The sequence below is a fragment of the Ambystoma mexicanum genome, chromosome 5p (genome assembly GCF_040938575.1).
Source record: "Ambystoma mexicanum isolate Mex_15411 chromosome 5p, UKY_AmexF1_1, whole genome shotgun sequence".
In the NCBI taxonomy this organism is placed as follows: Eukaryota; Metazoa; Chordata; class Amphibia; order Caudata; family Ambystomatidae; genus Ambystoma; species Ambystoma mexicanum.
The window spans coordinates 408,787,012-408,804,565 of record NC_090930.1 but is presented as its reverse complement, the minus strand read 5'-3'; the positions used below and the strand labels follow the sequence as shown (position 1 = coordinate 408,804,565).

Sequence of the window (17,554 nt, the reverse complement as noted above, 5' to 3'; positions counted from 1 at the left end):
TTGAAACTGGCTATCTAAGCCTGCTACGTATTCCTCGTTGTTGTTTTATACATTGGAAGCTATATTTTTGTACTGTGGACCAATTTATTTAATTGGATGTTTTAAACTTTACGATATCGTTATTAAAATTTGATACTTACCCTTTTTTTACCCTGACTGGTCCCTCCCTCTCAGATTATTTTGAGTGTTAAATACCTCTGGTACCTGCCATGTAGCTTTGTCTTCCTATACATTGAGTATTATCCTCCCGGATACAGACAAAGTATACACTGCTAACTCTGATTAGACAGTTGTATACCGGGTTTCCTCTCCGGTACACCAAGTCACTTTCACTTGACTCCTTTTATTGGCCTCCTGGATTCACGGTCCACTGTTTCTTTCTTTTGGCTTCTTCTTGGTTGCCCCGCGGCACTGCCACCAATTGTCACACACCCCTTGTCAAGATGTAGCCTTGCCACACTGCATTCTTATTAAAGATCATTGTTTGCGCTTCCTTCATCCTTTAACATATTCAACTTCAAGGTGAGATGTAACTTGTTGCTTAACATAGATTCAATATGATTGTATTTCAATCCAGAGTTCAAAGTGGTCTTCTGTTGCTCAATTACATTCAAGGTTAAATGCACATTTATTTGCTTCAATGCTGAATTGTTATTAAGTTTGACGTTCAATGTGCTTGTTTCTTTTAATGTAAAGTTTTCAAATAGTTCGGTATTCAATATGCGTTGGTTTTATTAAAGTTCACATACCGTTACTCACTTGAGGTCCTTTAGGAGTTCCCCGGCGCTGGTGCATCTCCCCAACACTCAGCAGCCTCATCTGAGTCCTCCCGGTGGTTCCCACGACTTCCTTTCAGCTCCAGAAGCTGGGAAACCCACCAGTGGAAGTTTCACTTCCTCGCTGCGTGTTTCCTTCTTCACGCTTGTTTTCAGACACGGACGGCGTCCTCTGTATTCTGGGCTCCCCTGCAGCTCCTGCTGAGCTTTGGAGGCTCCCAGGCTTGTGGGAAATACAGAGCTCATTCCCCTCAGGCCACACACGTCCTATGGGTCTTCTACCGGCATCCTAGTTCTTCCTCCTCGGCCACCTAATCACATGGGTCTCTTGTTACTCCACACGCGGGCCTCCCTGTTGCTTTCTGCCCTGCTGGGCTGGTCTTCCTTTATACACCTGCAGCCCCATGACAGGCAGCAGGTGTGGATCTCTGATTAGTCCAGCCTGACCACAATTAAAGGGACAGGCCTACCTTCACAGTTCCTTGTAGGCATCTTCTTCATCACTGTACCAGAGTGGTGAAAAGGGGTAATCTTCATCCCTCTTAAATGCCTCTTCTTTGTCTCAGTACTGTCAGGTGTTATATGTGGAAAAATGAGGGGAACGGGCTTGAAGTAGCCCATAAAAGTTGGGGGAAGGTTAGGTTGACTGTCACTAGGGAAAGGGGATACCATGTCTCGCCTAAGGGTACCCCACTCCCAATCCTCAAGGTGCCTCTACCCAGATGATGCTCCCTTGCTTCCCCACCCCCCGGGTCGGCATCCAATAGCGATGGCCTTGCCCTGGCCACCTGCGCAGAAGATCCAAGGGGTTGAGGAGTGAGAATACCCTCAGGTTTCTCACACAACGTTCTTATTAAACTTAAGCTAAGTTTAAAGTTCTTGTGTTGTTAATTTTGTCCTACATTGAAAAACTCAGGAATTGATAATTGGCCATCAGGGGGACATATTGTAGTAGCCATCTTCCATAACATTGAGATGAAAGCCCTTTGGTAGGCAGATGACTTAGTGTTAAAAATGCCCATTGGTCTTCAAAATCTTTTGACAGCACTGCGTACGTACTTTAGAGCTAATGAGTTGGTGGTAAATAGCAAAAGAAAACAAGTTGTTGTGTATGCACCAAAAGGCACGCGCCGACACAGAATGGAGTGGAAAATTGAACAAATAAGCCTGGAGCTGGTTCCAAATTATGTATATTTAGGCCTCATATTTGATGGTCCTGCATCACTCCACTACCAACTAGCCAAAATTGAATTCAAACTAACTGCTGCAATACGTCAAACAAGACTAATCATGTTCAAGTATGGTAAATTTCCGATTAAATCAGCACTCATATTTTGGACTCAGAATGTTATTCCCACCATATTGTATGGTTTAGAGACATACAATGCTATTCATCCAGCTTTTTTGAATGGATTGGAAGCAAAGTTTTGGCGTGCGATTCTTCATCTTCTGCAATGTACCCCTGGGGCCATGATTCGTTATGAATTAGGGTTAACATCTCTAACTGCTATGTACTACTGGCACTTATGTAGCTTATTTAGGAAATATCTATTATCTGCTCTTAACGATTCTACTTTAGCCACAGGGTCCAGTTATCTGCTATCATCAACCCATGAGTTCCCCAAAACATGTTCTAAAAACATCTTGTCCATAATGTTAAATGCTAAAATCTCAATTGAAACCCTTGCCTCTAACCCTGATAGAGCAAAGAAAAAGCTTTATATGATGGATTGGATTGATACTAGATTCTCCTGTCTGAAGTATAAGGACTTTGATTCCTCTGTGTTTGCCCCCAAGCGATACAGAGAAATGGCTTCTTATCTTTGTAAAGCTCCGTCTCCTGCCATCAGAAATGCTATATTACGCTTCCGCTTCAACTTATGCTCCACTCGTGAAGTTCAAGCACGGAGGAAACAGATTGATCCGGAAGTTAAAGGGTGTCGTTTCTGTAACAACCCAGCAATTGTAGAAACCTTAGAGCACGTCTTAGTAGACTGTCCAGATCTTATGTACTTAAGACAAATTCATTTAATCAAACATCTGGCATACTTCAGTCAAATGAGACATGAAAATAGGTGGATTGCATTAGCAGCCACCAATAGCATGAGTATAAGAATAGCAACTATTAACTTTTTGCATGCATTAAACTTGGAATAATTGTCTTAAAGCTTGTGTGAAATCTCAAATGAAGTTCATGTGAACCTTGAATGTAGTTCTTTATTCTCTGTTTGAGCCCACTTAATCAAATTGGCTTTTAAGCGGTTCTAGAATATAAAGTGCAATTCTGTTCCTCAGAAAAATGTTTACATTTTTAATGAAATTAATTAGCTCTTGCGATGCTTGTCATCTCTGTTCCTAAATTTTATTGTGATCAAGAAAGGAATTTTAAATTGATTATGCGTGTCAGTTGTTTTGAGGCCTTTTTCCTGCAAATTGAAAGGAATTGAATGTTAAATGTTTTTTCTTTTTTTCTGTTGTTCCTTCTTTTAATTGTTCTTATGTTTTGTAAGTTGTTTGATAAATTGCTATTTTATCATTGAAAAAGTTAATTAAATTCAGCTAAATTCAATAAAAATAAATAAAGTAGCCATCTTCTACAATGAAGAGCTGTACTTCTCGAAAGAAACTATTATCTAAGGTATGTTTCCTTTGGGTTTGTTTTTGGTTTCGTGTCCACACCCATATGTATTGGGAAGTGTTAGGTGACCTTCCGAAGAATGAGTGTCCTTAAGTAATTATGGCTGGGGTATTGTGACGAATTGACTTCTGCCCTGCGGGGTTACAAGGATGAGTATAGGCTAAAGCGCCCACTCATCATCACAATCAAGAACCAGCACAATCATAAAGTTAAGAGATATACCTCCTTCGCCTTTTGCGGTAACATAGGCCAAGAGGAAGGCTATACTCTCAAGAGGGGTGTGAAGGTGGTTTAGTAGAAACACAAACAGCTAAGTATAACAGACCAAAATAAAGTAATGTCCAATCAAGGTCCTATGAAAGTATATACACAAACACGCCATGTACAGTATTGAGTAACTACAAAAAAAACCACCCCTGTAGAAAGAACACATCTTTTGCAATGATATATAGATACAGCACCCTAGGTAATGAGACAGTGGGAAAAGGGCAATTTTAGACCACAATGTTAAAAAAGAATATGGGTTGAAAAGGGATACAAGTGACATAACCAGTCTTTGGTGGTTCAAATGTGTTGAACGGTTCTTGGAACATGCCTTCAAGCAGTTTAAAGGTGAATTACACTATGCCCCCCAGCTGTCTTGGCACTCAGGGTGTTGTGTGTCCCGATCCCGGGGCTTAGGGGCAAGATGAGTCTTTGTCTTGTGTTCCCAAACATGGAGCATACTGGCACGCAACTACAGTGGTCTTTCAACACAGTGAGGTCCTGGGTACCTCTGTGGCTGGCAGAGAGGTAGCTCTTGTTCTAGCAGCAGGTTTGCCCCCAATTCTCCCTGGCGGTGGTTAGGGGGCAGAGCTCACCTCGGCTTTGCAACACCTGCCTTCATCTCAGAACTAGAGGACTCTGGAAAGTACTGCTCTCCCCCCAGGGTCCAAATGCCATACTTTTCAAGGGTTGGAGTCCAAAAGATGATTCCAAGAAGTGGTGTGAGACCCTTTCCTTTAAAGGTAAAAGCCCACATGTGATTGGACTAAAGCTAGCCTGCCTTAGTTGTCCAACCCTTGTTCTTAAAAGAAGTGGCATTTGCCCTTCTGACATCACACCCAAAGTGATTTGCTCCACAGGAAGTGGAGATGACAGGAAGGGGAGAGAGAGGCAGAGAGAAACAAAATGGTGGAAGTCATCCTGCACTTTACCGAGCCCCCTCCTGTCTGTTCCAACTCCACCCCCTTCCCTTCTCAATAGGAACCAAGGCCTTTAAAAATGCAGCACCCTGGTGTGAGGCTACTCCTTTTGAATGGGTGTACTCCTTTGATGCCTGTGCCCAGAACAGCTACCTGTTGTGCTATTGTCTCTGGGAGAGGACGTTACCTATCCTCACAAAGAGATCAAAGGAGGCGTGGTCGTTCAGGTTCCTGTCATGTCACTCTGGATCAATGGAGTACCTAGAGAACCTCCCCAAGTGCTGCGTACTCAGCATTGAGTTGCAAAGACCCCTATTTCAAATGATATCTATACATATAATCTACTTTTGTCATTACGTAAGAATTTTTCAGCAAGTTCAAGAACAACTCATACATTGCAATGATGTTTCAATAATTTAATAAACCTGAATGGCGAGGAAAACTGATTTAAAATCAAACCTAGTGAACCAATGCATTTCGTACAGTATCCATCATCAGGGCTGAAACTACAAAAACAAGGAAGAAAGTATCAAACCATATATCTGGAACACAATGAAACAGAAACTGTGTAATTCCACGTCAATCAAACACACATCCCCTATTATCTCTAACTGGGAGTCTGAATTATCTTTCACGTATCAAGAATGAGAAGGATATATATCCTGCACAGAGTGAATGAAAAATGTCCAGGTTAATAGGACAAAGGCAGCCACTAATAGAACAAATATATATTGAAAGACATATATGTACCTGTGACACTAGTTGGTCAACTAGTGTAATCCTACCCATGCCGTTTGTGTACCAAACTGCTCAGCACTGCCACACTAGGTAAGGCAGAAAAACAAAAAGTAAAACGAAAATAAAAGATAAAAGTAAAATAAGACTTGAGAGCCATATCCAAAGGTAAGTACAATCTGGAATTGGATTTGCGCAAGCTGGTGATGAAATTCATGAAAGTAACATGCGACTGTTGCATTTTGGGGTACTGGTACGGCTGTTAGATCTGTGTTCATTCCACCAGTTTTTTACTAGTCTGATGGACTGTCCAGCATAGTATATGTCGCATGGACATTTGATTGTATAGATGACGTTAGCAGAATCACAGGTGGCATAATTGCCCAAAATGATTTTTTCATCTGAAGTGGATGGACTATCACCTTACCTTTAATGACATAACTGCAGTTAGAACAATGAAGACAGGGGAGCGTTCCCACATGTTTCTGAATCCCTTTTTTTAGTGTGACTCACATCGGTTTGGACCAGACGGTCTCTCAAATTGGGGCCAAAGAGAAAAGGGGGACATTCTGAAATAAATCCTTGATCCTATCACCACACTTTAATATTTCACATCGTTTCAAAATACATTTTTTTATTGGATTTATTTGGCATTAAGAATAATTTCTACATCTAAAAAAATGATAGCTGGAATCCCTAACGTTGCTATAAACTGTAGGCACCTGTCTATTTCATTCAGGTATGTAAAGACATTTCACAGGAAATCAATGTTTCACCGTTGCAGAGTCTGGGTAGAGTATATGTCCATGTCTCCACCAATGCGTTTCTCAGATTGGGAGTTTAAATTCAAAAACCAGAAATATATTTTCCTGTTCTGCTTACTTTTGTAGACTCAGAGTATTATTCCTCATGCTTTGCAAAAGCTTTGGCTGCTAATTTTATTTTACTCTGCAAATGGGTGCACCAATTAACCATGTTTCTAATTTGTTTCAGAACTCCTTCCCTGGAAATTTGCATTTAGTATTGGTTCTCCGTCCTACTGGCTTCTTCCAACGCACCTTCACGGATATAGGGTTTCGGTTTAGCCAGGAAGATTTTATCCTCAAACTCCCGGTAAGAAACTATGAAATGTTTTAATCCTACTTCTAATATTAGTGAATAGTAAATATGGCTTCTGTATATTGATATATGACCGTTATTAGATGTACAGTGTTGGCAATTGACATGGACTTCCCAGAGGGGGTCTAAGCAGGTATCTAATTGGGTGTGATAGCTGGTGTTAACAGGAGAGGGTTGCGGTATCACCTAAGGGGATTTCATCTCAGGCATTTGATCATAGAACCCAGGATAAAAATATACGGAGTATCTCCACCCCTCACTTGGGATAATGACCCATCTCCCAACATATAACACTCGGCTTCCCCTAGGGAAATAACTTGGGGAGGGTCATTATCTTCTGATAATGACCCTGCTCTCGCGCTTGAAATCTTAAGGGAAGTTCTCTCAAAAAGGTTAATGTTTGAAATTATTAGCCATAATAAAAAAAATATACACATTTGAAAAAAGAAAGGTTCCTATGTAAAATGAGCAGCAAATCTGCCATAAAGTCTTGCTTTTAAAAAAACATGGAGGCATCAATTTTGTATCCAGAAACAGTGTAAGCTGTTTCTTTAATTCAGTGCTCTTGCAGCAGTAATCAAGCAAGAGCCTCCTGCTGGGAGATAGCGCTTGTCACTGCCATTAGAGCAGAGAATTGAAACACACGTTCATAATTCATGACTTCTGTCTAGCTGTTCACATAATGTCCCTCCTGCTTTACATACTTTGCACAACACCTATGACACTAGCATGCAGCTATCCCCACGATAGAAATGTGGCCTAGCTGCTCACATAATGTCTCTCTCGGTTCTATATGATTTTACCGAAAACGTTTTATTCGAGGCATTTATTAACGAAACAAATTTACAGAAAAAATACAGAATTATTTTTTTTATTTGGGGGGGCTCACCACCCCAAGCCCCCGTTCCCCATGTTTTTAACCCAACCCCCTCCCCTCATGTTTTAACCCCTTACCCTCCCTTGACCCCCATATATATATTTTGAAAAAAAGAAATTGGTATTTTTTCTCTAAAGTTTTTTTGTAAAAAATGACTTGAATAAAAGGTTTTTGGTAAAATCACTGGGTACCGTCTCTCCTGCTACACATACTCTACACAACACCTCTGGCACTAGAACTCAGCTGCCCCCTTGACAAAATTCAGTCTAGCTGCTCATATACTGTCTCTCCTGCCTCACATAGTTTGCACAACACCTCTGGCACTAGAAAGCAGCTATCCCCCACGATAAAATGTGGTCTAGCTGCACACACAAACTCTCCCTCACATACCCTCTGCCCATCCACATGTCTGCTCAGCATGGGTGACCAGCAGGAACTTGGCCAGCCCTACCAACCTTCATACTGGCAAAGTGCACACACGCACTCTGTTTCTCTCTTACCTGGACTTCAGTCCCCCAAGGGTGTTCAACCTACAGCACGTTGAGACCATGCCAATGGTGAAAGGCGCTATACAAATGCCCATTAGATAACTATCTAGAACAGACAGTTTGAGTAATATCCAAGGGGGTGATTTTGTTCAAATATGTCGCAAATAATGCATTTGAAAACATATTTGCTTGCTAGCACTGGTTAAAGCTAATGCAGTAACTTATGACACTGGCCCACTCGGGCCCAAAAAGCGTTCCATTCTGAAAAAAAAGGGCCCATCGATTCCAAAATGGCTGCCAGCACTGAGTAGATGTGCTGACGGCGCTCTCCCGACTTCGTTCAGTGTAAAGTGCTCACCACCCCACTAACTGAGCACCTATAGAGGTAAAAAGGACCCCTGAGACCCGGGGGAGCTCTACGAGCAGGGGGGAGAGGACTGAGAGCATCGCTGTCACCACACGCTGTGGTACCCAGCGTGCGAGAAGAGCTCCCGGCAGAGGAGGGAAGCGATACCAGCGAGCAGGCCACGTCGGGAGCCTGGGCCCGCCTTGCCGAGAGATAACAACCGAAGATCAGGCGAGGCCCGACGGGCTGCTCGGCTCCGGCGTGGGGGAGCGGAATCGGGGCTGAGAGTGACTCCCCGGGCTGGAGGGCTCCTCCGGGAGCGTGCCGCGGCGAGCCGGAGCCGCGGCAGCGGGCAGACTCCAGAGGGTGAAGAAGATTGGCGGGGGCCGAGCTCGGGAGGCCAAGGCCGGCAGCAGTAGTGTGCCGCTCCGCGCTGGGGCCCGGGTTCCCTGACGGGCCTCAGAGAGAGGAGGAGGCGCCACCCAGAGTCCGCACTGGGGGAACTGACGAAGCTGAGAGGTGGCAGCGGGCGGGGATTACTCCAGCCAATTGAAGAATATTGAGGAAGCAAGGCCAGTGGGTGAGCGCCAGCCCGGGGGTCGAGGAGCAAGCGGCCCAACAACAGGGGGTCCGTGCGGGGTCCGTTTGGAACTCCTGCCGCGGCAAAGACGTGCTGTCTCATACGGAGCAGAAGGCAGCTCGCATGAAAACGGAGGGAGCTGGGGCCCATCTCCCATAAACTTTAAAGACTCCTCCTCACCTGTATGGGAATGCGGCGGGCCTCCCTGGTCCATAGAACCAGGTGAGCGGCAGGAGCTCATAGAGGCCCACGCTCATACGATCATTCTGGAAACAGCCTCCATATACCAGACGGCGATCTAACTCGTGGAGGACGGGCGGCCCGGGTGCGGCGGGAGAGGAGTACCGGCCCCATCAGTTGGAGGGAAGGTAGGAGGATATATTGGGAGGCGGGGGGGCCTCTACCCGCTGAACGGTGCAGACCTGACCTGGCGCACCCTCTCCCCAGTGAATTGGAGATTAGCCCGGAGCATACCGGTGCTCCTTGGGGGACAAGGAATTCTCAGAGCGGGGGCACCTGGAAGAGGGGCACAAGGCAGACCAGGCCCAACCCAGAGAGAAACTATTGAGGACTTAAAAGAAGCCTCACTCACTACAATAGCCTCACCCTGGGTATGGAGGGTGACGGGCCAAACCTTCACACTGAGTGGCGGCAGAGTGGATGAGCAAGGCTCCCGTTTAGGCACTCACGGAGCCTAGCGAGGAAGCAAAAAGGCAGAGGTGGAGGAGCAAATTGGAGGATACATGCGCAGCGGGAAGAGGAACAAGGGGAGAAGCCTGTTATTCAGACAGGGTGAATCACTGCGACAATTTGGTCCGGACCACCCGGGCACAGGAGGGGTCTAGTGGGAAAAAGCTGATCCACGGTCACATTCACAGGTGAACTATAGCGGCCTTGAGGAGGGAGGTGAGCGCCATGACCAGGAAAACCAAAGGGAAAGGGGGGAAATTGCCTCCAGTTGCAGGAGACTCTCTGGGCACCCTCCATGCAATGTGGCCGGTGCACAATCTGAAAGAAGGGCACGGGCCCTCCCAAGGGAAGATAGGAGAAGACGCCGCCCAAGGGGAGGTAGAGGACCTGGCAATAATGCCTAGACAGGAGTTCCTTGGGGAGCTGCACGCCCTAAAAGCAAACTTGGCAAAGACTTTTCAGGAGAAATTCCAGCTGATGCGTGCTGATCTGAATGAAGCTATAGGGGAGATGAAACAAGAGATGCAGCAACTACGGGAAAGAACAGACACCCTGGAGAAAGTTCTCCAAGAAGTGGATAAAGACACCATAGCTAACAGTGAGGCAATAGAGAGGTTGGATATAGCCACTCGGAATCTCAAAATTCAAATGAAGGTGAAAACGCTGCCGTAATCGGTACTGGATAAGGACTTGAAAGCAGTAATCCAAGGCATTTTTGCCGATATCCTGGACGAAGGTAGCCCTGAGACGGTAGAGACAGAGTACACAGAACCGGCGATTGGCCAAAGGCCAGATGGCAAGGCCTAGAGACGTTTTAGCAGCGTTTACCAGATACGCCCAGATGGAAGCGGTCCTCAAAGCAGCAATACAACGGGAACCCATTATGTTTAAGGGACAGCAGATTGCATTATTTTAAGATCTGGCGAGAAGTACACTCCTAAAGAGGAGACAAATGGGCCCACTGCTAAAAGTGTTAAATGAGAAAGCTATACGATACAAATGGACCTTTCCGTTTGGACTGCTTTTTGAATGGGAGGGGTCCCAGAGGCGTATCACCTCACTACAGAAAGGGGCCGATCTTCGAATGGATTTGGAGGATGCCCCCTCAAGTTCAGGACCAAAGGGCTCGAGTGGCCGACCTAGATCGAGACCGTGGGAGTGGACGACAGTTGGAGATAAAAGGAGAAGAGGATCCAGGGAAGGCGATCCGCAGAGAAAAGGAAAACTCAGTGAAGTGAGGAGTGAGACACCAGCGGAACCCTGAGTCGGATGGGTAGTAACAGAGATGGTGGGCCTCTAAAAGGGGGATGTAAGCTTTGGGGTCGCAGGTGGAGCACCCATTTTGGGAACGGAAAGGGCAGAGATGCCTGAATTAGGAGTTGAGAGTAAGTGGGAAGGTGTTATCCTTTGGGGAGGGTGGAGCAAGGGGGGGTGGTGACGAGCAGTTGGCTGGAGGGAGGGGCAGAAGGGCACTACCACGTAGCAGGGACCAATTTCTAAATGGGGACTCCTTAAGTGGCTAACGCATAATGTAAGAGGGTTGAATACCCCTCTTAAAGGGAAAAAGTTGGAGCATTTCACGCAGAAAGAAGGGCCAGATATTATGGGGCTTCAGGAAACACACCTAGTGCACAAAGATCAGTGAAGGCTGAAGCTGCGTGGCTTCGACCGGATCCTCCACGCCTCAGGTCAATGTAAAGCGAGGGGGGTGGGCCTGGCTATTAGGAATACGGTGGATTTCAGAATCTGTGACGTAACAAGGGATAAAGAGGGGAGGTATATTGTGGTTGGGGGAAGTATCAGGAGGTCCCGTATACGATAGCTGGTCAGGAGCAGTTTTTGCAGCGGATTTTGAAAGTGCTAGAAGACCAAGTGTGGGGTCAGATTGTTCTAATGGAGATCTTAATATAGCCTGGGATAGGGAGAGGGACAGGGCCGGATGGCGGGTGGCAGGGGATGGCAGTAATGTCTGTGGAGTTGAAGGATAAGAGTGGTAGGATGGGGTTGCGTGATGTGTGGAGGGAACTAAAGGGAGATGAGGAGGGTCATACCTTTCTGTCAGGGGTCCATGGGTCACAATCCAGAATAGACTATATATGGATGTCGGTGGGACTGGTGGGTGGCATTCAGGAGGTTTGTACAGGACTGATAGGAATAGCGGACCACAAAACGGTCTCCGTGGTTCTAGATCTGGGCCAGAGGGTGAAGGGAATTTGGGGCTGGAAATTCCCAGGGGCCATCCTGAGGGACCCGGAAGTTTGGGGGGACATTGATGAGAAGATCAAGGTCTTTTTTGGTATCAACAGGAAGGAGGATACAAGAGAGGATATAAGGTGGGATGCATTCAAGGCTACTCTCAGGGGGGAACTAAGTGCAGTGGCTGCTCACCGAGAGAAGCAATTGAAAGCATTGGAATCCCAGCTAGAGGCTGAGGTGGAAGCGGCTAGACAGGCGGCGGGTAGGACCCCTTCCCGGACAGCTATGCGGGAATATAGGAAAGCGGTGGGGCAGCTGGAACTTTTGCGTACCAAAAAGGAAGAGTGGGCACTACTCGCTGTGAGGCAAAAATACTACGCAAAGGCTAATAAGGCCGACACACTGTTGGCACGCCTACTAAGGGGAAAAAGGGCGAGAAACGCGATTACGGCATTGAAATTAGGCTCAGGGGAATGGGTCACAAGGCAAGAAGATTTACAGGAGGCTCTTGCGGAGTATTATGACTCCCTTTACGCCTCTCAGCAGCCCCGAAGTGACACACAGGATAAATTCTTGCAAAAAGTATAGCTGGAGGAAATCAGTAAGGAGACGAGGGAGGTCCTCATTCAAGAAATCTCGGACGAGGAAGTGCAAAGAGTGATTAGGGCTCTCCCAGTACATAAAGCCCCAGGCCCGGATGGTTACACCGCTGCCTTTTACAAATAGTTTATCTCGCAGTTGGCCCCGCAATTGACTTAGTTATTTAATTCATTTCGGCAGACAGGTAGAATTGCCCCGTCCATGGAGGAAGCTAAGGTTACCCTTATCCTTAAACCAAATAAAAATCCAGAGGAGAGAGCATCTTACCGACACCCATAGCCTTGATTAATATTGACGTGAAGATATATGCAAAGATCTTGGTGAATAGACTTGACTCCATCCTCCCGCACTCGATACACCCCGATCAGGCTGGGTTCATCAGAGGCAGGCAAACCGCAGACAATATTAGGTGAGTGGCCCACATAGTTGAAAAAGTGCAGAAAACGAACACTCCCGTAGCCTTGGTGGCACTAGACGCGGAAAAGGCATTTGACCGCGTGGAGTGGGCCTTTCTGTTTCAGGTAATGGAAAAGATGTGATATGGGGAGGGAGTTCATGATGATGGTTCGGGCTAATTATCAAGCCCCCACCATTAGAATAATGGTGAACGGGACAGGCTTCCCGCTCTCCCCAATACTTTATGCGATCTAACTGGAACCGCTTGTATAAGCAATAAGGGAGGCTGCGGGGATACAAGGCATCCCCTTTGGAGGAGAGCAACAGAAGGTCGCAGCCTTTGCAGACGACATGTTGTTTATGCTGACTGCGCCAAGGGAATCGCTTCAGGCTAGCGTGACCCTGCTGGAGACATTTGGGGAAGCCTCAGGCTTAAAAATCAATGCTAATAAGTCAGAGGTTCTGAATTTAACGTTAAGGGCAGCGGAACGGGACAGGTTAAAGGAGAGTACCCCCTTTCTATGGAGCCTGGGAGGGATCAGATACTTGGGGGTGAGCAGGGTAGTACTCGGCAAATATTCCCCCGCTTCTTAAAGCAATAAAGAGGGATTTCCGCAGGTGGAGAGGTCTTAGAGTGTCATGGGTGGAGAGGATAGCCGCAGTCAAGATGGTTACACTCCCACGGTTGTTGTATTTATTCCAGGCGATCCCACAGCCAGTTCCGTCGAGCTTCTTAAGGATTTGGGAACACTGACCAAGGGATTTATTTGGGAAGGGAAAAGAGCCAGGGTGGGCGTCAGTCTACTGATGGCACCCAAGGGGGAGGGAGGTCTAGCATTGCCGAATTTTCAGTGATATTATGAAGCAACACAGCTCCGCTTCATCAGGGAGTGGTTGAAGGGTGAGGAAGGTATGCAAGATAAACTATGGGTGAGGATGGACAGGGAGGTGGCGCACCGTAATCTAGCCGAAGTGTTATGGCTGCCCAAATCGCGTAGACCCTGGCATCTCTATGAGAGCTCCATTACCAAACTTATGGCCGATATCTGGGATAAACTGGCAGGTCCCAAGGGAATAACCACATTTCCGTCCCCCTTCATCCCCATTTTCGGTAATGGGGATTTCACCCCGGGTCTGGAGAAAGGGGCATTTGCGAAATGGCGGGAAGGAGGCTGTAAGAAACTGTGCGATATGTTTCGGGGAGAACTGTTGTCGTTTAATGATTGTAAGCAGGAATTTGCAATACAAGAGGTGAAAGGTTGTGGTACACGCAGATACGACACTGGGTATTGGATCCAGGGGTTAGAAAGGCAGCGATAAGAGAGCCAGCGCAGTTTGAGAGCTTCCTACTTACTAATGATGTAACGAAAGGCCTCATTTCCAATATTTATAAGATTCTGGACAGCGCAAATGCAGGCTCCCAATGGGCTTATATGCAGGAATGGGAACGGGTCCTAAAACGAGAGATTAGTAGGACAAAATGGGAGAGGCTATGGAGGAGAATACCTAAACTGGCCAAGGCGTCCCATTTACAAGAAGCATGGTATAAGATATTATACGGTTGGCACTATACCCCTGCCCGGCTCCATAGGATATTTCCAGCAATATCGGGGAAGTGTTGGAGGGGCTGTGGAATGGCCAGTACAGCGGAGCACATTTGGTGGAAATGGCCAAGGATTTAACCTTTTTGGGGAGAGGTACGGAAAGCGCAGGAACAGGCCTTTGGTCCGGGAAATGAAAGAACGCCGGTACAAATCCTCTTAGGCATTCGAGAAGCCTCGGGGGCATGGGAACCTAGAGGAAGGGAGAAAGCAAAAGCTATACTGACTTTGGCAGCTATGTTGTTGATAGCTCAGAGATGGAAGGGCCCCGAGGTCCCCATGTGTCAGGACTGGCTCCGGAAGATTTGGGAAATAGTGGCTTTGGAATGGGCGACTTATGCCATGAACAATAAAGTGCAGAACTTTGCGGCGGACTGGGGGGAAATAATGAACTTTCTTAAAGACGACTTTAGGGTGATGTGGTGCCCGCAGCGCCTGAGATTATTGGACCTACAATAAACGTGGAGTGACTGCCCAGAAGGAAGGCAATCTAAGATGTTAAGCTCGTTACCGTGGGGGGAAAGGGTCGGGAGAGGGAGGGGAGTGGGGAGGGAATGTTTCTTCTTTTTGCTGTTTGACATGTTGCAAAATTTAATAAAAAGAGTAAAAAAAAAGAAAGGGCCCAACTAGAATCATGGGTTGGCTCTTCGGGCCTTTGGGCATTATCCTGTCACTGTATAGGCCAGTCCAATCCTGGAGAAGACCTAAGCGGGAATAGTAATGTAACCAGAGCAAAGGAATCTGAGGAGGGTGCATTAGTGAAAGGGAAATCTGACCTGCAACACTGTGTGTGGAGGGCCCACGGTTAGTAGGAGTTAGACATGATTTTGGGTAAAGACTTTTATAAGAACATAAAAAGGGTTGGGAAGAGAACTTGCTGTCCCTGCACTAGCATGATGCCCCTACCTAAACCCAAAACTAAGGATCTGTCAGTGATGGAATATCCGAAACAAAACCGTCATGTTTTGCATACTGATCTTAGAACATCAGTGAGCCTAGCCAAGCGTGTTTAACTATCCTTTGATGTCCAAAGAACTATTCTGACCATCAAATTCTAAACAAAGGAATTCTAAAGTGAAAAGGATAATGTCTTTTTGGCCTTAAGTGTTTTGTAAATGTTCAAAAGAACTGAAATGTATAAAACGTCCACAAAATAAATCTCTCAAGGATAGGTATTCTAGCTCCAGAGGGTTCTTCCCTACCCTTGGATTCTTCATCAATTTCTGGGGTTCCAAACATTAGTTCTTGATGTTCCCTTGGGTCAACAACAAAAGTTATCTATGCAATTTCTCATATGTCTTGGCTTTAAAGGATGGTTTTCTTTCCCCAGGGGGGGTTCCCTCACCACCCATGCAGATAACAACTTTGCTATATTCGAAAGGAGTTTTTATTTTAAATAAACAGAAGATCTTTAGATGTTTTGATCCCAAAGGGTAGTTGGTTCCCCCTTTCCAGACCTTTGTTGTTCTTCTCTTGTATAATTCGGTCTCTGAATAGTCCTGATGTCGCATTCTCAGGGGTTCCTTTCACTGTTCTTCACCTACCACCAAAGATGATTTACAGAACCTCAGTTTGATATTGGACAAGTACACCAAAGGTTATGATTCTCCAATCTGCTTGGGGTTTATGGACCCGAGTCGAGCCTTTCATAGGGTAAAACGCTATAGAGCTTGCTACAAACAATGGATATGCCAGTGCCCATTCTAAATTTGCTGATTTCACTGCATACTGATTTTAGAGCATCAGTGAGACTAGGCGAGAGAGGTTAACTATCCTCTTCATTTAGTGTACGGCAAGGGGTCAGGCAGGGGTGTGTCCTGGCCTTTCTGCTGATTAACCTTTTCTTAGTACTCAGCAGTGCAACTAAAGAAAGTAACTAGGGACACACCCAGAGCCGCAGGGAAAACATCACTGTGCTATCTTACGCATGTAGATCTGCTGGCACGTACTCCAACAGCACTGCACAAATTGCTGATTAACCTTTTGTTAGTACTCAGCAGTGCAAATAAAGAAAGTAACTAGGGACACACCCAGAGCCGCAGGGAAAACATCACTGTGCTATCTTACGCATGTAGATCTGCTGGCACGTACTCCAACAGCACTGCACAAATTGGTCACTGGCTATGCCGAATATATGGGATGCAAGGACCTGTCAATTAACGTAAAGAAGTCTAAAGTTATGTGTGTTGGCAGATCTAGTAAAAATGTACCTTATATTACTGCATCTGTGCAAAAACGCGACTAGGTTTAAAAAATGTTTCTATCTAGAGGTGACATTTAATAGCAAGGCAAATTGGGTCAACCTTATTACTGATAAAGCAGCCAAATGTACCCAGGCCTGTGGTGCATTACATAGGTTTGGATTAGAGAAGGGTGCGTCAATCATCAGTACCACACTTGACATCTATCAGGCTAGGCCTATTGCGTTGTGTGTGTACAAGGCTGAGGTGGGGGGTCAGTCCTCAGCACATCTAATACAGGTGAAGATAAATAGATTCCTTCATAACGTTTTAGGAGCTGTAAAGAGTACCTCAACCTATTTGCTACACGAAGAATTTAGGAAGGATTATATATATGGTCACATAGGCCTGAAACCCCTGCTATTTTGGATAAGACTATGGTCTCAAGCCAATTGTCACCTAAAGCAAGAGATAATAAAGGATCTGTTGATCTCAGACTCGGCAAGGAATATGTCCTGGTTAAATCATCTGGAAAAAGCATTCCGAACCATGGTCTTCTGAGTCTTTGTCACTCATGCGAGCATTTGCAGGGATGATTTATTCTTAGTTCGGCAAATGTTTTTGGTCCACGGAAGGGAGTTACATGCAAGTGCTGAGTCCAAGAAACAGTCCGTTATTTACTACAATGACTATGGCTGTAATGGGTTTAATGAAGCCTATCTGCAGTGGTCTGTCAGCAATTGCAAGAGGTGTGTTGCGTTCCTTCTAAGGGCAAGTTGTTTATTGTCATTAATCATTACGCACAATGGCAGGCATTTTGCTGACCTGAAATCAAGTTTGCAGTGCCCATTAAATGTTATTCCAACAGGCGATCTAACACACTTTTTGATTTTCTGTCCATTATTTTACTACCCCAGATTGAAGGTTGTAATACCAATCCTAAGGAAGTGTAATTGCAGAACAGTCAAGGAGGTAATTAAATATATATATGTATTACCAACAAGAGAGGTAGCTGCGGCAGTATACATGTTTATAGAAGCAATATGCGTCAAAATAAAGATTGTTTTACAGGAACTGTTTGGTCTTTTAACTTTAATGCAGTTACTATATCTAATATGTTCTTCTGTCAGGTTTATGGGCTCCTCTGT

The 17,554-nt window shown here is 45.7% G+C and overlaps 1 protein-coding gene across 3 annotated transcripts in view; it reads left to right on the top strand.

The window, feature by feature from the left end:
- The window catches only part of MCF2 (MCF.2 cell line derived transforming sequence), a 1,935,885-nt gene that overhangs the window by 723,440 nt on the left and 1,194,891 nt on the right, over positions 1-17,554 (top strand). For all 3 annotated transcript variants that reach the window (XM_069612795.1, XM_069612794.1, XM_069612796.1), the window contains one exon: positions 6,327-6,446. In XM_069612795.1, coding sequence (XP_069468896.1) covers positions 6,327-6,446 — 120 coding nt within the window. The remainder of the gene's footprint in view (positions 1-6,326; positions 6,447-17,554) is intronic.